The sequence below is a fragment of the Myxocyprinus asiaticus genome, chromosome 21 (assembly GCF_019703515.2).
Source record: "Myxocyprinus asiaticus isolate MX2 ecotype Aquarium Trade chromosome 21, UBuf_Myxa_2, whole genome shotgun sequence".
NCBI lineage: Eukaryota > Metazoa > Chordata > Actinopteri > Cypriniformes > Catostomidae > Myxocyprinus > Myxocyprinus asiaticus.
Window position 1 is genome coordinate 5,688,432 of NC_059364.1, and position 24,756 is coordinate 5,713,187.

Consider the following 24,756-nt stretch of genomic DNA (forward strand, 5'->3'; position numbering starts at 1 on the left):
AGAGAGAGAGAGAGAGCGCGCGAGAGAGAGCGCGCGCGCCCTCTTCTCTGCTCATACACACACTCGATCAGTCAGTTTGAAGCCTATTCAGTACTGCAGCACATTGTTGTAAATGGCAGCCGTGTGAAAAACCATCTTCGCATCAACATCCGTTGCGCTGAACGATGATTCGCCGCTTTTGATGCGCATGCGACGGGCTGCTGTCGAACGCTGTCTGCGGTGCTGAAATAACACGAGTGCATGAGATTTCACATCCAGTCTGCGTGGAGAGGATGAGGGGCTTTCACATGTCCACACAGCTGCTCATGTTAAGCTGTTTTTGTGCCGTGCCGTGGGTCTTGGCTGGTGAGTTTACTTCGTCAATACGGATTTAATGGGAATTGTTGCATGTCAGACAACATTCAATGGGGCTTTACAAGATAGTTGTGAGGTCACGTTTTGCATGCATCGTGCTAGTCCGTGTGTTTCAGTGCGATGCATTTTTAATGATGAGACACGGATGAAGCAGAGAAGAGGAGAGCCTGTGAAATCAAAACTGTATCGAAATGTTTTGGGCACGAGGCAAATGAGCTAATGTGCAATGCCACTGAATCAATATATTATACCTGAAACACACACCTGTTGCACCACAGAAACACATTTGTTTTTTTGTTCACTGTAAAAAGTGGTTACCTGCAATTGTTACCTTGAGGAGCTATTTGGACTTGATTTAACCTTTAAAATTAGTGTTATTTGTTAACCTAATGTATTCATATTTTGATTGGCAATTGATATTGAAATTATATTTGCTATGCCCTAACCCTCACAAAAACCCTTTTGCATTTCATTTGTAGTTGGCTAGTCTCCACAATTTCAGGTTTTACTGGATTTTACAACACTGTAAAAAGTATTAACCTGCAATTGTTACCTTAAAGGTGCAGTATGTAAGATTCAGAAACCCTTGTTATTAATGACACCTGTTGCCGTTAAGTAAACTGCAGCCAGCTACCTGTTGCTCGTGCTCGTGCTCGTGCACACACTCCATAGGGGCACGAGCATCGACCAAAACAATGACGTAACCTACAAAGAGACTGAACGTGATTCACCGACATCATGCTGACAGATGAGGTAGCATAATTAAAATGACACAGTTATGATTGTTTTACTACAAACTTTGAGACTGTATATTATATTTGACACTCCAGTGCTGGAACAGGGCTAAAACAAAGTGTGGATATAGGTCTGACTATGCGAGACTGTAGTTTGAAGTAATCACTTTTCTTTGCATGATACATTGACTGCATTTATACAATAGCCGATGTCGGCGTTAGCTAGCTAGCCAGCTTTATCAATAGCGTTTAGCTAAATTTGGTGGATGATGACAGTAGCTGTTTATAAAATAGACTGTACATTATAAATATGTTGACACAATTCAGTATTGATGTGATTCCACCACAACTGTCATTTTGATATATCGATGCGCTATTGTTTTATAATCATAGAATGTATATATTTTCTGTATAACCAAGTTACGTTACACTAATGAATGGAGCTTTTTGCATTATCTTGAACATTGTCTAGCATTCATTTCATGTGTTATTGTAGTTTACCTTGCTGAATAATTACAGATTAACATTAACCTGACTTTTAGTATAAAGAGAAGATCGTTGAAATGATTTGAAAGTTACGAAGCACTGTAATTGCAATTCGTCAGCGTTAGCAGGCAAGGTCAAGTAAGCTAAAATGACACAGATCAATCCTTATGGCACTATATTTCACATGCTTTGCAGTTATGTAAGCTTACCTGTCCAATAAGAAGAACGCCAATTCAGGGTCAGTTTTGATCCCCAAAACCGATGAAGGTCCCTCCAGGAATCAAATGCCCTCCCGATGTTCACTCTAGTGTTCGGTCGACCACGATCATGTTCTTGCTTAGCCAGACGGGATTCAGTAGATAAATGTTTTTTTATTTTTATTTTGGCTTACTCTGAGTTTGTGTAGGAGTCGGTGTTGTTGTGGAAGCCGGACGTTTGCTGGATTCCATCTCTAAGATAACGTTACCTAGTGTTGCTGACTGTCTGTTGACGCTGTTGAATAGCGGAAGAGAAGCACTGAGGCAAGGCTCTCTGGAGCGCGCATAAACGTCACATCCTTTGGATTTTCCCGGCAAAAGCGGCCCGCTCCCTTCGCATGCAAATCAGTCTACAGGCTTTAAAAGGCAACCTAGGAAGCCCGGGAAGGGCTCATTTTTTAAGTTGTGTTACAAGCCGTTCACACATTGGCAAAAAAAAAAAAAAAAGGCAAATATTACATGAAAAATGATACATATTGCACCTTTAAAGAGCTTTTTCTACCTGATCTTACCCTTAAAAACTTTTTTTGTTGGTGTAACATAATATATTCAGGTTGATTTGTTGATGTTACATAATATTTTTTTACTTAAAACAAGCAAAAGGAATATTCCAGGTTTGATACAAGTTAAGCTCAATCAACAGCATTTCTGGTATATTGTTGATTGCCACAAATAGTAATTTCGACCTTCGTTTCTTAAAAAAAAAAAAAAAAAAAGAGAGAGAGAGAGGAAAAATCTTCGTACAGTAAGGCACTAATAATGGAAGTGAATAGGGCCAGTCCATAAATGCTGAAATAGACATAGGCCTTGTTCAGACTGCCACTAAAAATCCGATTTTTTGCATATCCAGATGAGTTTTTGATAGTCTGGACAGCAAAAAACCACATGAAATCAGATTTTTCCGAATCTGATTCAAACCACATCGGGAGGTGGTTTCAAATGCGATTGAAATCTGATTTTTTCAGATGCGTCTCAGGCCGGACGCTCTAGCTGCTCAAATCGGATTTCAAATGTATCAGTCCTAAAGTAGAAAACATTGGTACATGATTAAACTTGGGGCAATAAAGAAAGCTTAATATGTGGAATGTTCATATAAAATTTTCATTTAAAAGTTTAAGTACTGTGTGCATCAGATTTGTAAGTAAAAGTTTCTTTATTACCTGAAATGTTTAAGTTAAATTTACTCACTCACATGTCATGAAGTTAAGTAGACTTCACTTAATTTTAAACCATTAACTTAGTTAGAAAAACTGTATTAAATAAAAATGAAGTAAATCTTACTAGTCATTTTTTAGTGTACCACTAAAAATCACTTTTTTAAGTTGACATTTTTTTAATGTGTTTGTGTGACTGTACCTGTTGGGAAAATGGTTGGTTTCCATAATGTTGGTGATTTCAGGTTTTACTGTCCTTGTGTGGACATTTAATAGTGCTAATTGAATTCAAAGGATTAGACATGCAAATTAAGTTTTCAAAGAGCAATTACAGCAAGACAGGTACTTCTTTTTTATTTTTAATCTTTAAGTTAGCATGAAATCAAAATTGACCCTTACATTGCTAATGCATGTTTTTGGTCTTATGCTGCACAGTGCATTGGTACAAAAACATTTTGTTCCAAAAACTGTTTGTCTTTGTAATCTTTTTTTCAAAATGTGATGACATTCTTTGCCCATGAAAAAACTTTCTTTTTTGGCTGATATCAAAACCATAAGGCTTCTTTTTGGTATGGTATGTAACCACTTTTCATGAATTCCTGATGAATAAAATCAAGTCCCTTCTTCATGCATTTTTCTTTCATTCACTGTAAAAAAAAAAAAAAAAAATCCTGTTAAATTTACGGTAAACAACTGGCAGCTGTGGTTGCCAGAAATTCACCGTAAAAATACGGTAACCAAGTTTCAGGCTTTACGGGATGTAATTTTGATGCCTGTATATTTTATGGTCCAGTACCATCAAGTAATGATAAACTTGATATATTAACCTTCTGAAACTGTAAAAATCTGCTTTTCACTTTATAATGTATTGTTAATCACCGCAGTAATTACAAAAGGGCACATGATGACATGAAGTTCACCAATAGTGGCTCTTCCTGGAGCAATGATCAATAAACCTGTAGAGATAGTGCTCAGTGTCACTCACACAAACACTAAACACCATCAGGGTAAAAAATAATGTAATAAACATTAGCTAAACTACATCAACTATAACACCGTACACGTACACAGGTCACGCAGGGAATTCTGGGAACGCCCGATTATTGTTTTTTTTGCTGTAATTTTAACAATAATTTACCGTAAAAAGTACATGTACTCTCTTGTTAAACATCACACAAATTTTTACAGTTAATTATACAGAAAATCATACTTTTTACATATTATTATTTATTTTATTTTATTTTTTACAAAGGTTTACCATAAAACTACATGTATTGTCTTTTTAAATATATTTAAAATTTTTACCGTATATTTAAGGTAACCACTCGTTAACCAATTAACTTTTTTTTTTTTTTTACTGTAGCATTTTTACAGTTTTTTACCGTTAAAATTACGAACATTTTTTACAGTGTTGAATATTCTGTTTTATTTAGAAATATGTCCTATTATGAAAGTAAAATGTGTTGCAAATGGCATTTCACATTGAATCTAATCTAGTATACTAAACTGTTTAATGTGTACCACCTCTAATGTGTGTTTTGTTTATTAAGTGTTCACCTGCCTTTATACAATATATGGCATGAAATGAGGGAGTGAGCAAAGGAGAGATATGATTGTAATGTTTTTTCCCCCCCTTTCAAACATATTCCCATTTACTTCCTCTATGTCTCCATAGCAACCAAGCACAAAACTATGGAGCTTTTCCTTTGTGCCAGAGTCTCTCCTCATGAAGCCATTATAGCCATTTCCCCCCTCACATACACATTACATCATTTTGCTCTGACAACAAGATTTGAGTTTAATTTGTTAAAAATTGTGAATAATAAACTACTTTTAATGTGGACAACAAAGACATTTCTCAAAATATTTCTACTACAGCAAACAGTAATGCAGAAAGTTGTTACATTGCTTGACAACAGTAAACAGCCTAGTTAGGCTAATAACCTTTATTAATTAGCAAAAATATTAATTATTAATACATGTAGCTATTTATTGCACAGAGGAACTTTTATGGGTTGTAAACTCAAATCCGGGCACACAAAGCATCCATGTAATAATTAGGCCTACAAGTTGCAAATTTTTAAAAATTTTTTTTTAATTTTTCTCCCAATTTGGAATGCCCAATTCCCAGTGCGCTTTTAAGGCCTCGAGGTCGCGTAGTAATTCTCCTCAATCCGGGTAGCGGAGGACGAATCCCAGTTGCCTCCGCGTCTGAGACCATCAACCTGTGCATCTTATCACGTGGCTTGTTGAGCGCGTTGCCACGGAGACATAGCGCGTGTGGAGGCTTCACGCCATCCACCGCGGCATCCGTGCTCAACTCACCACGCGCCCCACCGAGAACTAACCAAATTATAGTGACCACGAGGAGATTACCCCATGTGACTCTACCCTCCCTAGCAAGGAGACCTGGCTGGAGTCACTCAGCAGGCCCTGGGATTCGAACTAGCGAACTCCAGGGGTGGTAGCCAGCATCTTTTACCACTGAGCTTCCCAAGCCCCTAAATTGCAACTGTTTGATCATGAACTAACATGTAGCATTAGATACAGTAACTGTCAGCAAGACCAAGTGCATATTAACTGCATGCATATTTAATAAACCTAGCAATTGTTCAACTCTAAAATAAACAATTATTTAATTTTCGTAAATTTGGTGTCCCAGCAATCATAAATCAAAGGAAAACTATATCTTATTCTTACCATTACTGTGAGGCAAAATGAAACCAGACAGTCAAATGTCACTTAATTGCCTTCTGTAAATTCCTTCAGAAAACAACGGGTGGCACCCTTGGGCATCCTGGTCTCATAGTGAAAATGAGACTCTATATACATTTTTGCAAAACTTCTCCAGGTACAATTCCCTGCAGTTTCCAGGTGAAATGAACACTAGAGGCGTTACAACAACTGTGTTTTATTCCCTTTAACTCAGATCATGACTTCAGTGGCTAATTATGACTTTATAAACACTTATTTTTCTCTCTATTACTCAGACCCTGCTATGTTATGATATCGAAACACTTTTACTCTAATGCAATTTTTGAGAAATTATACGTTTTAATGCTTGTATTACTTACCAACCTACATATATACACTTATTCCATTATGATTAGTTTGCGCAGAAGCACACCTCATAGCGCGTTGGACCTTGGACTCGGAGATCTGCAGTTCAAAACCAGACGAGAACTCAATCTGACACGTGAGACGATAGAGGCATAGAAGCAACACGAAATAACGTGGTTGCTTCGGAAAATGCGTTTTTCATTTCACTTCTGCATTTTAAAACACTATCGGTTCATGTTAGGAGTTGGTTAAGGGTAAGGATGTCTGTTTTGTTAAACTCACATTTCTTATTTTGGACACTGTTGGTTAAGTTTAAGGTAAAGTTTTGGGTTGGGAAGGTATGTTTTATTATAACCTCCATCTAAAAGTCACCTTAAAAACCTTGTCTAATTACGACCTCATTTCGCCCAGTTTTGGCGCCCCCTACTGGACATTTCACTTGAAAAGTGCAGTCAACCGTGTTATGAACCACGTAATTTCAGTTTTGCAAAAACGTTGCAATGCTTAAGTAAATTTCATGAGACCAGGCTGCCTTGGGTGCTTACAATTTTCAGACAGAAAAAAATAATTGTTTTATTTTATTTATTTATTTATTTATTTTGACCGTATTAATAGTAGGTAGGCCTATATTGCCATTTGCAGTTGTAATAAATCTGGGCTTTTGACAAAGTGTCTGTATATTAAATTGGACCATTCTTTATTGATTTTTGTAAGGAGATTAAATTAAACAACCAAGAATTGATCAAAAGCTCTTATCTGGAACAAGGGCTTTGAGACTCGTGTAATCTAAATTACAGGTATATGAAAATAACCACTGGCATTTTAAAAGTAAAAAAAAAGATTTTAAATAGACTAATGATGATGACTGAATCACTGAATGTGTGCGCCTGCGTGTCATATGGCAGTATGTTAGTCAAAGTGTGTGATTGTTCAAGTTATTTAAGGCTTTTAACTCATTTTAATTCTCCTTTGGGAGTTACTTACAAAGTATTGCGTTGTGAGCAGAGGATAAGCAAGTTATGGAATACAAACAGTATTAAAGCCTATACAAAATTACATGTTGACACATAAGGCAAAATTCATGTGGTGATGATTGTGATATTTGATTATTTATGAATCATAAATCCATTATTTATGATGTTATATTGTTGACAATAATCCTTTGTAAACAATTAGCTGCACATGTCTTTAGATAACTAAATTAACGTTGTAATGATTTCTAAATCACTGTCAAATTATGGTAAAACGATAAAGTGAATGGAATTGTTGTTTCTAGTGTATAGCCTACTGTAAGTGTTGATTTGTGTGTGTATTCGTGCCTGCCTATCCGTGTGTGTGTGTGTGTGGGCGGGTTTGGGTGGTTTACGAGGACTTTTTTAGGTTTCAAACTGGTAATTACAAGGATATTATGCTATAAATGTGGTTTATGAGGACATTTCGAGTGTCCCCATAATTCAAATCGTTTAAAAAACATACTAAATGTGTTTTTTTTGTTGTTTTTTTTTGAAAATTTAAAAATGCAGAAAGTTTTTTGTGTGGGTTAGTTTTAGGGTTAGGGGATAGAATCTACATTTCGTACAGTGTAAAAATCATTGTTTATGGACAGTCCTCATAAGGATAGCCGCACCAACGTGTGTGTGTGTGTGTTTGTGTGTGTGTGTTTGTGTGTGTGTGTGTGTGTGTGTGTTCTGTAAAGGGATGCCTCATTCAGATTGTAATTAAAAAGTAAGTGAATGTTATCGCTCCCAGAATACCCTTCTACAGTCCATAGGAAAGTCAGGAGTTGAGAGTCTAAGAGCATCAATTATTAACTGCTACTGTCGATTGATTGGATTGTTAAAAGTGGGCATGACAGTGGTTGAAGGAGTGGGGTTCAAAAGTAAGAGGGATTTGTGGCATCAGCCGAAAATTAGGGGTGTGCAGCGAAGCCATTATCTGTGTTTGTATCTGTATCTGTTCATATGACATTATCTGTGTCTGTCTCTGCATTCGGATAGAACTGTGTGTGGGCGGGGCTTAAACCAGAAGTACATCAAATCTAAATGAAATGCCATTTTTAAATGTTACTCTTACATTTATGGTTTCTATTAATAAAATATGCCTTGTATATGCCTTTTCATAATAATAGCCTAATAATAATAATAAGCATAATAATAATAATAATAATAATTATTATTATTATTATTATTATTATAATACAACTATTATTTAAAAAAATATATTTTATAATAAAAATATATTAATTTATTCTTTTTTTTTTTTCTTACCAGATGAAGCTGAATTTGTAGGATACATTAACTTTCTCCGGGTACTTCTGATAATAATATCTGCATGAAACAGAATTTTCATTTGTCTGTGCATGTATAACAACATTATTCTGGAGGCAGGAGGTGTCAAGCAAAATGTGAAATGTCAAGCACACATTTTTCAGTGAATAATAAATACACAAATTCAAACATTAAAAGAAATGAAAATAAAAACAATATAGCCTACAAACAGGTGAAAGTCATCTTTGGATGTGGAAATCTATCAGGAGTTTTTTTATGATAAGACACCATTATTTAGTTACATAATAATAATAAATAATAATGTTACATTTATATAGCACCTTACCAGAGGTTGCACAGTTAAAGAAGAAGAAAATAAAGACGGAGCATGTTTCAGTTTCTTTGATTTACAAAAGGAGGAATATTCAGAATAGATGAATACTCTTTTAAACCTTTATGGACTTTTTAACTTTTTTTTTTTATTAGAATAAAGTCTCAACCAGATAATTTCCTTAATCGCTGATGTCGACATAACTGTGGTCAACTTTAAAAGAGGGATAGGTGGGCTCCGGCATGAAATTCAGGTCAGGAATTTAACATCGCGCTTAGGTTTAGGCTATAAATGAATACATGGAAATCACGTGTGAATCGTGTGATACATTAACATAGACAAGTGGAAAGTGTACGTGTATGTCACACTTGATAAGTTCCAGACGCACGTAATTAACGGAGACCGCAAATGGAGTCGAGACCGCACAGTGCAAGTGATTATATTTGTACCATTTGGAATATTATGTGCTGATGAATCATGTGCAGTAAGACTATTTAATATGCATTTGATACATAAATAGGGTTAGCTTTGATTCCATGTTGATTTTTAAAGCTCTGTGATGTACTGCTCTCTCAAGCAAAAATTTACCTAGCCAGAAAAAGAATCAGCTTTCTCTAGAAACTCATCAGTCAATCATTGTTTTGTGGAATGAAAGCTATACGATGTTTGAAATTGCCAAAAAACTGAAGATTTCATACAAAGGTGTACACTACATTCTTCAAAGACAAAGAACAACTGGCTCTAACAAGGACAGAAAGCGATGTGGAAGACCAGATGTACAACTAAACAAGAGGATAAGTCCATCAGAGTCTCTAGTTTGAGAAATAGACGCCTCACATGTCCTCAGCTGACAGCTTCATTGAATTCTATCCGCTCAACACCAGTTTCATGTACAACAGTAAAGAGAAGACTCAGGGGTGCAGGCCTTATGGGAAGAATTGCAAAGAAAAAGACACTTTTGAAACAGAAAAACAAAAGAAAAGGTTAGAGTGGGCAAAGAAACACAGACATTGGACAACAGATAATTGGAAAAGAGTGTTATGGATCTTAACCCCATTGAGCTTTTGTGGGATCAGCTAGACTGTAAGGTGCGTGAGAAGTGCCCGACAAGACAGACACATCTATGGCAAGTGCTACAGGAAGTGTGGGGTGAAATGTCACCTGAGTATCTGGACAAACTGACAGCTAGAATGTCAAGGATCTGCAAAGCTTTCATTGCTGCACGTGGAGGATTTTTTGATGAGAAGTCTTTGAAGTAGTTTAAGAAGTTTTGAAAAAAAATAAAAAATAATTCAAATTGTAATAGTAATTTTTCATGTTATTAATGTCCTGACTATATACTGTGATCATTTGACTGCCACTTTGGTGAATAAAAATTATTTCCATAAATCTGTACATTATTCCAAACTTTTGGCCGCCAGTGTGTCTGTGTATATATATATATATAATTTGTTTTATTATTATTATTATTATTATAAACAGACTATATTTCTCTCTGTGTTTCTCAGAGAGCTTGACTGCTCCAGTGAACGTGTCCATCAGAGATCTAAAGGCCAGTTCTGCTGTAGTGACATGGGACACACTGGACGGGGAGTCCGTCATTGGATTTGCCATAACACAGCAGGTATTCAGAGTGTAATCAAGAATAATTTCAAAAGATTCTTAATATGAGGAAAAGGAGTAGAAAAAAAGAGTAAAGATTCTGAAAAAGTGACACAAACAATTTAATAATAAAGATAATAATAATGGTGAGATCTGACTTTTCTTATTTCCTTTTATTTCATTAATTATTAGCTGAAAGAAAGAGAGAGACAGAGAAAGCAGAGACATCTTGTAAAAGGAACAGTTTTTTAAATTGTCATTTACTCACCCTCGTTTCGTTCCAACCACATTTTCATACAATGAACGTGGATAGAGAAATATACTGTCAAGCTCCAAAAAGAACAATAAAGCACCATAAAGTATCATAAAAGTCATTTATACAACTCGTGTGTTATATTCCAAAGCTTCTGAAGCCATACAATAGCTTTATGTGAGGAACAGGCAGAAATGTAAGATATTATAAAGCTGGCAACCCTACATGTGACAAGTTTGAATATCAAGTCTTTTTATGTATAACAAAAAGATTTGTGAGCTGAAAGGAAAATGATCAGAGTACTATTTCAGAACAGCCCATTTTAGATTGAACTATTCCATTCAATTGTACATCACTTTTTTTTATTCATGACATGATTGCTCATTTAATACATTATACAGTACATATATATTTCTACTGTATGTTCATTTGTATTGGGAAAATAAAAGATTTTGCTGAATACTTATGATTTTATTTTTTATTTATTCTATCCATAACAGAAAAAAGATGTTCACATGCTGCGTTTTATCCAGGAAGTCAACACTACCACGAGGAGCTGTGCATTGTGGGATTTGGAGGCAGATACGGATTATATTGTGCATGTTCAATCTATCGGTATAGATAGACCAAGCCCCCTCAGTGAACCACTGCATTTTAAAACCCTGAAGGAAGCTGAAACACAGGCTTCTAAAAGCAAAGGTAAATACAAATTAACATACTGTATATACATCTGGCACGACTGGAATACATTTGAATTAATATAAATCAACGTATTCAATATTTTTATGTCAATATTTACTTTTATAAAGCTATCTGAAAACAAAATTAATGATGGCTATTTGTAAAAAAACAAAACAAAAATGTGGATTTGATTTGTGTAATGGAACTCATTAATTGAAATGGAGCCAATTCTTCAATTTACAATTTTGCCCAACGCTTGAAGTCATACCACAACACAGTATAGTACGGATTACAAAATTTTGTAATCAGCACTTAGTAGCACAACTGGGCGGCAGTTTCAGCTGTGATTTATTCTGATTAATAAGTAATACTGATATAGTGACTGCACTGATATTTCTTCACAGATGAAGTAACAATGGAAGAAGTGGAACAGAGCACTCAGCTGAGGGCAGGAGAAATCATCATTATTGTGGTGGTACTGGTTATGTGGGCAGGTGAGCACTGAAACAGTCCTGCTTCAATCCACATTCAGAAAATTAATATTAACAACAATTATTAATAATTGCATATGTAGTGCAATAAGCCAGTGGTTCTTAACTGGTTTGGCTTGAGGACACCGATTTTACATACAAAGTGACAATCCAAAAATGTCTTATTGTGCAATTTAGGTCAAACAAAAATGTCCTTAAAATTAAACATTTATTATGCAACCAATTTTTATAAATACTAATTGTCTGAATTTGCAACCCGATTTAAGTAGAAGTTATAAGAATTTGTACGAGTTGGCTAAATCGTATGAAATCGTATGAGTTCGTTGGTATGAATTTGTATGAATTCTAGACTTACAAATACCTGGATATGTAATGTGGAAGTAAGCAAGGTTCCGTGTGTCAGACGTTGTGTACATACTTATTAATGCCCTAAACCAATCCCATATCTAAACCTAACCATAGAGTATAGTCTGTAAGGATGATTTGAAGCATAAAGAGTATGTTTTGTATGACAGAACCCAGCTCGTACGATTTCATACTATGATGAGGAGGAGGGCGTGGCTGGGCCGTGATGGAGCACAGGTGGCGCTGAAAGTGAGATAAGGGGCAGCCGGAGATGCCAGTTCGAGAGAGAGAGAGATGCATGCGGCCGCATTGCATGTGTGTCAGTTTATGTTTGTTTAAGTTCATTGTTTAAGTTCATTTATGCATTAAAATTTTATGTTGATTGTTCAGCCGGTTCCCGCCTTCTCCTTGCCCATCCCTATACTGTTACAGTGGTGCCGAAACCAGGGAGGGAGGAGGGATGCGCTGTCGCGGAGTCCTCACCGCTGCCATCTGCCAGGGGTGCATCTGCGGCCATCTGCCTGGGGACGGAGGGGTCGCTGCCGGCTGCCGAGAGCCGGAGGAACCGCGGCCATTTGCAAAGAAGGGGAGGAGCGGTTCCGTTCACCCGGGGCCAGAGGACTCGCTGCCATCCGCTGGGAGAGGAGCGAGCTGGTGTCCGCCAGAAGGCGGAGGAGCGGTTGAGGACCGGGCAACAGCGCGTCCGGGAGCCGGCGAGCAAGTTCTTCTCTCTCTCTCCTCTCCCTCTGTCTGTGTGTCTCCGCTCGCCCATTCCCTCTCCCCATGCCTTCCCTCGCCTCTCCCCCATGTTCGCAGGAGGCGGGGTGGACCACCGGGTGGGGGGGGGAGTTACTCAGACCGGTGGCACCCTGGCCTGAATCGGGTGGGGGAGGAGTGCAGACTTGCCAACCTGTACGCATTTTGCGGAGCAGGTACGCATTTTGACATCAAAGTACGCTGGTATGATTTGTCACTCTAAACTATGCAAAAAGCTGGTGATGCCTGTGTGTTCAATTGTGTACTTGCAGTACTCAAGTCTTACAGCAAGAGGCAGCTGCGTCTAGTCTACTGAAAAGCAAAAGAAGAAGAAGAGTTTGACCAATCATAGCGCTGGGTTCATTCCCCCAAATATCAAGCGGGGATGATTGACAAATGCGTAATGTCAATCGTTTCAAAAGACTGCAAATCGACAGCAACATGAAATAGGTTTTATCCGTCTCGTTCCCCCTCCTCACTCCGTCTGGCTGGTTCCTTAAGTGAGGACAGTGCTTTTAACTCCTTTGCAAAGGTGAACGGGCTGGGGTGGATGTGGAAAGTTGAAATTGTGAACTGAGTTAACGCATTCCTGCCAACCTTGGGAAAATATTTAACGCTAGTAACGTTAGCCTAACATTATGTAATTTGCAAGCTAGCTTGCTTGTTCACCAGGCATTTAAGTTGGTAGTAACGTTAAGTTATATGGTCGGTGTGTTGCAGATTGTTAAACGTGACTTTTCATAGTTCGTATTCATAATTATTATTGCAGGCAAACCCATCACCGTAATGAGAGGAGCAGATCATGGCAGGATGAAAAAAAAGCGAGTGCACATGCTGCATAAATAACGTTACCTAGAAATTTACCGGGAGGTGTGTGTGTTCGCCTTGCAGTTCAAATAAACATGACATCAGATTAGGAGGAACTGGCAGGGAGAGAGAGAGAAGCAGACCTAAAAAGAAGTGAGTCTATGCCCCCCAGAAGTTCCTCACAAAGTATCAGTAGCCATGGCTGTGCCTCCACCCCTCAAAACTGCTAAATCGTGCACATTGTGCAATTATGATTTTTACGTTAGCCACCAAGGAGCTTCAGGTGATAATGTAGCTAAATCTCTAGTTTCAAAGGCCTACATTCCTAGATAATTTTTTAACTGAATAGGCTAAATATTTTTCATTAGGCCTATATGATGTGTGCCAATATAAGTGGATTCAATTATTTAATTATTAAATAAAATGGAAATCCTGAACAGAAACTTGGGTTTTATTCATAATTGACAGTGTTTTACATCACAACATAAGTTTCTGTAAATACTTGAAAATGAAAACATATGTTACAATATACAAAATAAATTATTTCCATTTTTATTAAATAATTGAATGCAGTTCACTTATGGTTATCAGTTTGTTTAAGCACAGATATCATACAATTAAATATTAATCATGAAAAAAATGGTTTTAAGCAGGTGTACTGAAACTTTTGACTTTCACTGTAAATTATAATATAACCCAGTGCATATATGATTGTACAGTTTTCTTCATAGCCGATTTATATGTTGAATAACTTGATATGGCGGTGAGTGGGGAATGATCGTGTGCAAAGCGAAGTGGTGCAAAAGCATGTGAACTAAGCGTTGCACTATTGTGGTACTCAAAATATTTTCCTAAGGTTGGTGGGTCTGGGAGTGTGACGAGGAGGAGGGTGTGGCCGGGCCATGATGGAGCATGGCCGTCACTGAATCAGCTGATCAGCGGGAGAGCGAGATAAGGGGCAGCTGGAGACGCCAGTTCGAGAGAGATGCTTATGTGTCTGAGTTTGTTTACATTTGTTTTAAGTTGAGTTTCTCATTAAAACTTTATGTTACTGTTCAGCCGGTTCCCGCCTCCTCCTTGCTCAACCTTTACCTATTACACATACAATGTAGCCAACTCGTACATATCTGTTCGATTTCTCTGTGAGTATATTGGTGTTTGGCATTGTACATGCTATCTTTGTTCATTTCCAGGTGTGATAGCTCTCTTTTGCCGTCAGTATGACATCATCAAAGACAACGAGCCAAACAATAACAAGGATAAAGCCAAGAACTTGTCAGAATGCAGTACACCTGAGCACCCAACCGGGGGACTGTTACGGAGTAAGGTATAACCACTACCACTCGAGAGTCCAGTCGACACTAGGCAGGTGAAGTGCTCCAAATCATAACACCAACCAGCCTCCATTAACATTTAGGTTTTGATCTAATAATCCTACAATAGGTAAACATAATTTTCGTCTTGATATTTCGAACATTTATAGAAACCTTTATTCAAATATGCTGTTATACAAATAGCATGCACTGAGCTATGGACCCTTTTCACAGACTGTGATGATACATTTTTGCCTTAATTAGTAGTGTAAATCTACAGTTGAAGTCAGAATTTTACGTACACTTAGGTTGAAGTCATTAAAACTCATTTTTTAACCACTCCACAGATTTAATATTAGCAAACTATAGTTTTGGCAAGTCGTTTAAGACATCTACTTTGTGCATGACACAAGTAATTTTTCCAACAATTGTTTACAGACAGATTGTTTCACTTTTAATAGACTATATCACAATTCCAGTGTCAGAAGTTTACATACACTAAGTTAACTGTGCTTTTAAGCAGCTTGGAAAATTCTAGAAAATGATGCCAAGCCTTTAGACAGTTAGCCAATTAGCTTCTGATAGGAGGTGTACTGAATTGGATGTGTACCTGTGGATGTATTTTAAGGCCTACCTTCAAACTCAGTGCCTCAATGCTTGACATCATGGGAAAATCAAAAGAAATCAGCCAAGAAAAAAAATTGTGGACCTCCACAAGTGTGATTCGTCCTTGGAAGCAATTTCCAAACGCCTGAAGGTACCACATTCATCTGTACAAACAATAGTACGCAAGTATAAACACCATGGGACCATGCAGCCATCATACCGCTCAGGAAGGAGACACATTCTGTCTCCTAGAGATGAACATAGTTTGGTGCGAAAAGTGAAAATCAATCCCAGAACAACAGTAAAGGACCTTGTGAAGATGCTGGAGGAAACAGGTAGACAAGTATCTATATCCACAGTAAAACGAGTCCTATATCGCAAGGAAGAAGCCACTGCTCTAAAACCACCATAAAAAAGCCAGACTACATTTTGCAAGTGCACATGGGGACAAAGATCTTACTTTTTGGAGAAATGTCCTCTGGTCTAATAAAACTAAAATTGAACTGTCTGGCCATAATGACCATCATTATGTTTGGAAAAAAAGGGTGAGGCTTGCAAGCCGAAGAACACCATCACAACTGTGAAGCATGGGGGTGGCAGCATCATGTTGTGGGGGTGCATTGCTGCAGGAGGGACTGGTGCACTTCACAAAATAGATGGCATCATGAGGAAGGAAAATTATGTGGATGTATTGAAGCAAAATCTCAAGATATCAGCCAGGAAGTTAAAGCTCAGTCGCAAATGGGTCTTCCAAATGGACAATGACCCCAAGCATAACTCCAAAGTTGTGGCAAAATGGCTTAAGGACAACAAAGTCAAGGTATTGGAGTGGCCATCACAAAGCTCTGACCTCAGTCCAATAGACAGTTGGTGGGCAGAACTGAAAAAGCAAGTGCAAGCAAGGAGTCCTACAAACCTGACTCAGTTACACCAGTTCTGTCTGGAGGAATGGGCCAAAATTCCAGCAACTTATTGTGAGAACCTTGTGGAAGGCTACCCAAAATGATTGACCCAAGTTAAACATTTTAATGGCAATGCTCCCAAATACTAACAAAGTGTATGTAAACTTTTGAACCACTGGGAATGTGATGAAAGAAATAAAAGCTGAAATAAATCATTCTCTCTACTATTATTCTGACATTTCACATTCTTCAAATAAAGTAGTGATCCTAACTGAACTAAGACAGGGAATGTTTTCTACGATTAAATTTCAGGAATTATGAAAAACTGAGTTTAAATGTATTTGGCTAAGGTGTATGCAAATTTCTGACTTCAACTGTAGCAAACATTTTTATGTTTGCAGTTATTTTATAATTTAGTGTAAATGTATAACATTATACTTTGTAGTATATTAACGTGGAATTAGTTTTAAAAAATGATTTACCACAGCTGTGATGAGGTTTGTAATACAGCAGCTCAGGGAGTGACCAAAAAATGTGTCCTCTTTTTCTTTTTTTAACTGCTGTAACACACCGCTCTCTACTTTTTCTTTTTTGGCATCATTTTGGCATGTGTGTGTAAAAACATAACGTGTTTTAAAGTTGCAGAAATAGAAACGAACAACCTGAGGATAAGAATTCTCTATAATCCGTTTCATTATTCTACACCCAAAAAATGGCTCTGGCTGAATTTGGTTCAATAATGGACAGTGGTTCCACATGTTTGAAATGAGTTTTCTTAACTTAGAATTGCTATGTAATCTCAACACAAAACACTTTGTGTAGAAAGAACATAGTTGAATTGGGTAAACCCAACACAATTAGACATGTCAGTGTAATTCAAATAAATCTCTTCTATTTCTTTATGTACTAACTAGTGAAAGTGAATGGTTAGTATGCTAAATACAGTACATGCTATTTGGAAGCACTACAGATTGTAGTTTAGTAACTATGCTATTGTTAGCACAGCATTTGCTCAATGAAGCAAGCAATCAGTTTCATGTGTGACATCTACCTGTCCTCATCATTAGTTTAATCTCCACTCTTCACCGTAATGGTAAGCCCCAAAACTTCAACATAACAGAAACTCTTTTTAATCTCAAAATAGCACAACATTAAACTCTAACAAGTATTCACCTTAATATTCATCTTGCACAAAAACACATAATAACACTTACAACATTTATTCTCCCTATCCAGTCTCATGCAAAGAATGCTGGCAAATGGAAATGCCCTGCCTAATTACATCAATGCTACATTAACACAAACACAAAGTATTTATATAGTCCCAACACAAAAGGATTAAGTAAACTTCCATTTTATTTTATAAATGGATAGAACACAATGAAATCAAGTTGTGACAAAATGCTCTAGATTTTTATTGCTTTGGTTCATTTGAATTAAGTAAATTGATTGAACAGCAAAAAAAAAAAATTTTTGAGTGCATGTTGTCTTTCGTTATTTCTTATTTCTAAAGTTAAAAAAAAAACATCTGAAAAATTATCTTTCCACTCTCCACCATGTTCGATGAAGAGGTGTATAAATTACTGAGAAAATATACTTAAGAGAAAGCATGTGATTGTTACCTAATTAAAAGTCAAAGTATCTTCCTAAAAACATACTGAAAATAATGAATTTAAATTAAAGTAAAATGAAGTGGCATTCATTTGCTGTATCTGACTGTATCATTAAAGCAACATTGATGGAAAAACTGTATAATGTACACTCAAAAAATGTTTTACTTTTTAGATTTGCGCATTTCAATTTTATAACAATTTTCTATCAAATTAAATTGAACAATCTTTAAATGGTGTACCTATTATGACTTCAAAATAAATGTAAAGTTTTAAAATTAATTAAGAGTATGACCTTTTAAAACTAAGTTAAGAAAAATTCATTGTAAGCTATTTTTAAGTTTTAAACAATACAGGTTCGTAAATGGCAAAGCAAGTTAAGCATATTTAATATTAAGACTGTTCATCAACCATGTTTACAATTGAGTGAAGTTTGCCTATCTTTAGCAATGTTTATAATTAAAATGTATTTCTTTAGGTCAAAGATTCATACTGTGGTGACTGATTAGATGTCTCTTTACAAGATGGAATTACCATAGTATTCAATTAGATTTAATTGAATACTATTATTCAGTTAAATCTAATTGAATACTATGAGTGTCTTAAATGAGTGTCATTGGCTATAAAAGTACTGCTGGGAGCTAAATTGACTGGCCTTTAAGCTCAAAAGATTATAAGCAGTTATGACTGGCAAAAAATTTGCTTTGTACTTTGGGTGTCAAAATAAAATCAAATGTATCATATTTGACTTGGAAATGTATTGAGTACAAATACTAAACTTCAGTAGTACTCAAGTAAAATACTAATTTCCAAAAAATTAAAAATAATAAGTCGACTTTCATCAATTTCAAAAACTTTATTTTTTATTTTTTATTAAATTTTAGTTTTATAATGAAATAAATTAATATGGTGGCACAATTATATTTTCCTCCATAATTTCAAACATTTAAGCATACGCCTTAAGATCAAAAGAATTTTAAGATCATGAGAAACATTTCAGTCAAGTGTTTTAAAAGTTTTGACTGGTAGTGTGTACATATATATATATAATATACACCGATCAGCCGCAACATTAAAACCTCCTGCTTAATATTGTGTAGGTCCCCCTCGTGCTGCCAAAACAGCGCCAACCGGCATCTCAGAATAGCATTCTGACATGATATTCTTCTCACTACAATTGTACAGAGCGGTTATCTGAGTTACTGTAGACTTTGTCAGTTCGAACCAGTCTGGCCATTCTCTGTTGATCTCTCTCATCAACAAGGCATTTCCATCACAGAACTGCTGCTCACTGGATGTTTTTTGTTTTTGCCACCATTCGGAGTAAATTCTAGAGACTGTTGTGTGTGAAAATCCCAGGAGATCAGCAGTTACAGAAATACTCAAACCAGCCCATCTTGCACCAACAATCATCCATGTGATTATCTAATTAGCCAATCATGTGGCAGCAGTGCAATGCTTAAAATCATGCAGATACGGGTCAGAATATGGGTTTTATGTTCACGTCACCCATCAGAATGGGGGAAAAATTTTGATCTCAGTGATTTGGACCGTGGTATGATTGTTGGTGCCAGATAGGCTGGTTTGAGTATTTCTGTAGCTACTGATCTCCTGGGATTTTCACACACAACAGTCTCTAGAATTTACTCCAAATGGTGCAAAAAACATCCAGTGAGGGGCAGTTCTGCAGACGGAAGCACCTTGTTGATGAGAGAGGTCAGCAGAGAATGGCCAGACTGGTTTGAACTGAAAAAGTCTATGTTAACTCAAATAACCGCTCTGTACAATTGTGGTGAGAAGAATAGCATCTCAGAATGCTATTGTGAGATGCTGGTTGGTGCTGTTTTGGTGGCACGAGGGGGACCTGCACAATAAATAGTTCGGACTGCTGAGAGGATTATTGATTGCCCCCCTCCCCACCACCCCCCTTCAAGAACTATACACTTCCAGAGTGAGGAAAAAGGCTGGGAAAATCACTCTGGACCCCACTCACCCTGCCCATTACCTTTTTGAACTGAGCACCAGAACCGTCAGGCACAGGAACAGTTTTTTCCCTCAGGCTATCCATCACATGAACAGTTAAATTGCCCCATTGAGCAATAACTATGTGCAATACACAGTTTAGTCTTTCTTATATTTATCCAACACATCCAACCTCTTCTGCCATTTCATTCCTCTGAAAAAAAAAACAAAAAAACATTTGCACTGTACATAACAGATTTGTATTTTGCACTATACATAACAGATAACAGATTTGTATTAGATTTGCACTACGTATGTGTATGTATGTGTGTATGTGTGTGTCTGAGTGTGTATGTACGTATGTGTATAATTCTTTTTTCTTTTTTCTTATTATCTATGTTTTGCTGTTTTTGTATTGTTTTTGTATTGTTGTGTACTGGAAGCTCCTGTCACCATGACAAATTCCTTGTATGTGTAAGCATACTTGGCAATAAAGCTCATTCTGATTCTGATTCTGATTCTGATTCTGATTAGGCAGGTGGTTTTAATGTTGTTGCTGATCGGTGTATAATTTAACGCATAATCTACCATCACATTTTTCATCAAACCGCATAATGATGACCTTAAGATATTACAGACATTACAGCTGCAATTTTCAATAAAGCTGCTTTGAAATGATATGTGTTTTGAAAAGTGCTAAACAACTAAAAATTACTTGACTTGACTTAATAATAAAAAATACTTCCAAATAGTAATGAAGTTCAAAGTACTTTAACCCACGGCCCTATGTCTGTTATTATAAAAACACTTCCACCCTCTCAATAACATCTGCTTTTCTCTCTCTTTCTCCACAGTTCCTCAAAAACAAAAATAACCGAACACCATCTGTGAACATCATCAGAGTGTGACAGGACTTAATTACACTTCTAAGGACTCAGCTTTTACCACAATGCAAAAGAATGGCCATAAGTGCGCATCCACTTTCAAAATAATCCAGCAATTTTGGAAATTTTCTGAAAGCTGGAATAATTCTGGAGGCCTGTGCACAGTGGCACTTACTGTAAGAGAGGCCAGAAAGGTGAACTTTCATACGGTCCTTCTCTGACTCCAGTGGTTTGGAGATATCTGTGGTTTCCAGACAGGAGAAATCCACAGAACGAAATGCAAAGAAAGGATTAACCCTTCTCTTTTATCTCTAAACAAACAACTGATGTTGGCGTCATTACAGAGATTTGCACAAGGAGATCAGTGAACACAAGAAAAAACGCTTCGATCAGCACCTACTCTAAATCCTCCTCTTTTCAACTTGAAAACTCTTGAGCATAGCTCTCAATTTTTATCTTGTTTATCCTGTTTTCTCTTCACATTTTTCAAATGGCATGTCCTTCCTCTACTCAATGGTGATGAAAGCTTTTAAAAACTCTTTGCTGTAAGCCACTAAATTAAGTGCATTAAATACACTACCAGTCAAAAGTTTGGACACACCTACTTATTCTTGATTATTGCAGTTTTTCACACTTTAGAATAACAGTCAAATCATCAAAGCTTTGAAATAACAGGTAGTGACCAACCCTATCCAATCCAACACATCCATTTCACAAAATGTATCTAATCATTTTATATTAGCCTACGAAACTAATTTCAAGATTTTAAGTATACACTTTTAGATCTAAAAAGTGTAAAGATTGTGAAAAACAGTCAAGTGTGTCCAAATGTTTGACTGGTACTGTAGACAGAAAACTGACTAATAAACAGTCCTGAGTACAGATGTTTCACATCATCAAGATCCTCCAAGGCTAAATCAAGCCTTACATTTGCCAAACTATTAAGCGATAATGGCTTGATTCAAATGGCTTATTACCTCTCAGCGAAAGAAGCATTTATCCTAGCTGGCTTATTTTGGGCTGGTTGATTTAAGTTTGTTAGAGCAGTAGACAGAGAGATCAGAGTATCGTGGAATAATTTCACTGACTGCTCTCATTTTTGGCATATAGAGGAGACTTCTATATTTGATTGTGTTGTTATCGTTCATACCTACAGAGGTACAAACAAAACTAGTATACTAGATTCCAGTGTTTGGGAGTTAACCTTAAAACATATAATTTAAAGCAGGTAGACTATAATAAAGCCGCTCATGTGCGTTTGATTATTGCCTCAGATAACTCGGATGTAAAGTGATGTAGCAATTTGTTGCGTTACACAGCTACTCGTTGGGAAAAACTAACTTGTTACTTTGTCTCAGCCTCAGACGGCATGCCCACGACCATCTACAGTTTGTGCTCTAACCGTCTGATGCACACAGCACACAAAATCTGGAAATGCTTTCTCGAACCATGGAACTTCCGCGAGTAGAAGCAAACAGGAATTTTCATCAGTCTGCCTAGTTACTGAGTCTTGTTCACAAGGTTTCATGTTAATACAATGAGCGCTTTTGAGGACAAAATTATCACCAGATTTGTTGAAGTTTGCCATGTTAGTGACATCAAATCTTTTAAAGATATTCAGAGTTTCGTTTGAGGCACGTAGCAGAAAGCAAAGTGGATATCCACAAGCATAACTGCATATTCTGCTTTGTTTACTTTGTTATGTCTGTAAAATACTCTGTGATGAAGTTTTTTTTGTGCTGTTTTTTGCACTTTCTACACATTTTCTGCTATTGTCCAGTGTGTTTTCTGAGCAATCGCTCGCGGAGACTGCTGTGCCATTATATAAATTATTTCTTTCCCTATGATGGCTTCTCCTGTCTAAATGGGCAGTTCTTTTCCAATTGAAGCTGCTATAGATCCCAGACCTTTACCGAAGTCAAAGGTCTGGCTACGTGAGACTACTAAAAAGCTACAGTATTTTGAAAACAGCTAAGCTGTCATAATACTGAAAAATGTTGTTAGTAGAATCGCAATTTATTTACTAATTAAGCCGGGTTTACACTTTATGATTTTACCATCTGAGACAAATTTCGCAAAGCGTAAAGAATTTAGTCAGCTCTCTTTGATCATTTAGTGTGACATGTTTATCGGTGGCCGATTAAAGGAGCATTCTGTGTTCAATACAATTTAAGCTCAATTGACAGCATTTGGGGCATAATGTTGATTACCAATTTTTCTCTAAAAAAGCACACACAAAAAATCGAAGTTACAGCAAAGTACTTGGAAGTGAATGCCACCAAATTTAGAGGGTTTAAAGGAAGAAATGTGAAGCTTGTAATTATTTTATAAAGCACTTTCATTTATTCATAAATCTCTTGTATTATTTGAGCTGTAAAGTTGATTAAATCAATCACTTTTATGGTAATTTTAGTGTTGATGGCATTGTGTCACCATGGCAATAAAATGTTAAAATTTGATTTAACTTTACACAGAAAAGGTAAGTAAGCAATTTTATCACGCTAAAATCATGTTAACATGCATATTGCATATTGTCTTGTGGCTACACTTTTAAAACAGTGAGTATTTTAACGTTTATGGATTGGCCACATTCACGTCCATCGTAAGTGCCTCACTGTAACCCAGATTTTTGCTTATTCAGGAGGGAAAACATTTATAATATTGAATTTTTGTGGTAATCAACATTATGCCACAATTGTCGATTGAGGTTAACTTGTATTGAACCTGGAATATTCCTTTAAATGCCTTTGCGATTGATCTTAGCCTCCAACGTTCTGGCAGTCAGTTGTGCAGTGACTGCTCCAGTGACCACTAGATAAGGTAAAACACTTAGTCAGCGCTGTCAATCACGACAACTGGGACCAAAGACTTGGCTACGATGTGTATCGCACAGTCTGACAAGCAACAATTGTAAAGGACAGTAAAAATCATACAGTGAATACCTGGCTTTACTCCCCAACACTTAAATGCTATTATTGTAGTTTTGTTTGGTTGTGCATATTTACTCTCACATAATGTATATTCTGTAATTAGACTCATAGTAGTAGGGCTGTATAATTTAAACATTCCAATAGTGTTTGTGTAAGTTCTACAATTTCACAGATTGTCTTAATAGCAATATGTTGTAAATGTCTCTGGTGAGGGGTTTTAATAGTTTTAAAGGTGTAAGAAAGAATTTTGTGGTTTTCTGAAGTCACATCCACACTAATCCATTTGAAAGTTTCCAAATATCATAATTTTCCAAGGTATGCGGTTATGGAGAGTTCTGGTGGGAATGTGAGGTGTAACATAGTGAAATGAATGCGTTTTCGATCGAAAATGTGATTGCGTGAATGTGATCGTGGCCTAAAAGATGGAGCATATACTGTATTCTCTGGCTTGACACTCGAATATACAACTTTTATTCTTATATTTCTTTGCAGGACATCCACTGTGCTTTCTCATGGATGTCCATGTTGTCTCTGGGGGAGACTAACCGCCTCTCTAAACAAGGGCTGAACATGTTTCACATCAGCAATAACACAATGGGGCATGTGACCGGCCTTCATGCATTGCACTTAATTGATGGGACTGTCAATGGCGGTCAATAACTTCAAAATTATGGGAATTAAAGGACTACAATCACTGTAACTATGTTCTCAATATACTGTGTGTATTTTCCACACTCTCATGCAACCATTAATTGTCATTAAATCTGATCCATGGAACTGAAAAAGTCTTTTGTGCTTTGTTACACACTTTAAAGTGAATTGTAAAATGTATGCACTACTAGCATCAGCAAACAGAACTGCAAAATTAATCACGTGCGTGTTTAAAAAAAAGCTGCTTTCAAACAGGTTTTCTGAACACTACCTGTCTGTCATCGTTTGGGCAAAGAAATAGTCCTGGAGAATAGGAATCC

The 24,756-nt window shown here is 36.7% G+C and overlaps 1 protein-coding gene across 2 annotated transcripts; it reads left to right on the forward strand.

The window, feature by feature from the left end:
• The first annotated feature begins 204 nt into the window (after positions 1 to 204).
• Positions 205 to 24,655, forward strand: LOC127411990 (fibronectin type III domain-containing protein 5-like). Of its 2 annotated transcripts, none has more exons than XM_051647997.1 (6): positions 205 to 345; positions 10,152 to 10,267; positions 10,999 to 11,197; positions 11,584 to 11,673; positions 14,772 to 14,947; positions 20,826 to 24,655. In XM_051647997.1, the coding sequence occupies exons 1-5, from the start codon at positions 273 to 275 to the stop codon at positions 14,909 to 14,911; spliced, it is 618 nt and encodes a 205-aa protein (XP_051503957.1). In that variant the 5' UTR covers positions 205 to 272; the 3' UTR covers positions 14,912 to 14,947; positions 20,826 to 24,655. The 2 variants fall into 2 exon arrangements, with proteins under 2 accessions (XP_051503957.1, XP_051503956.1); XM_051647996.1 differs by having other exon boundaries at positions 14,772 to 14,905.
• The last annotated feature ends 101 nt before the right edge of the window (positions 24,656 to 24,756 follow it).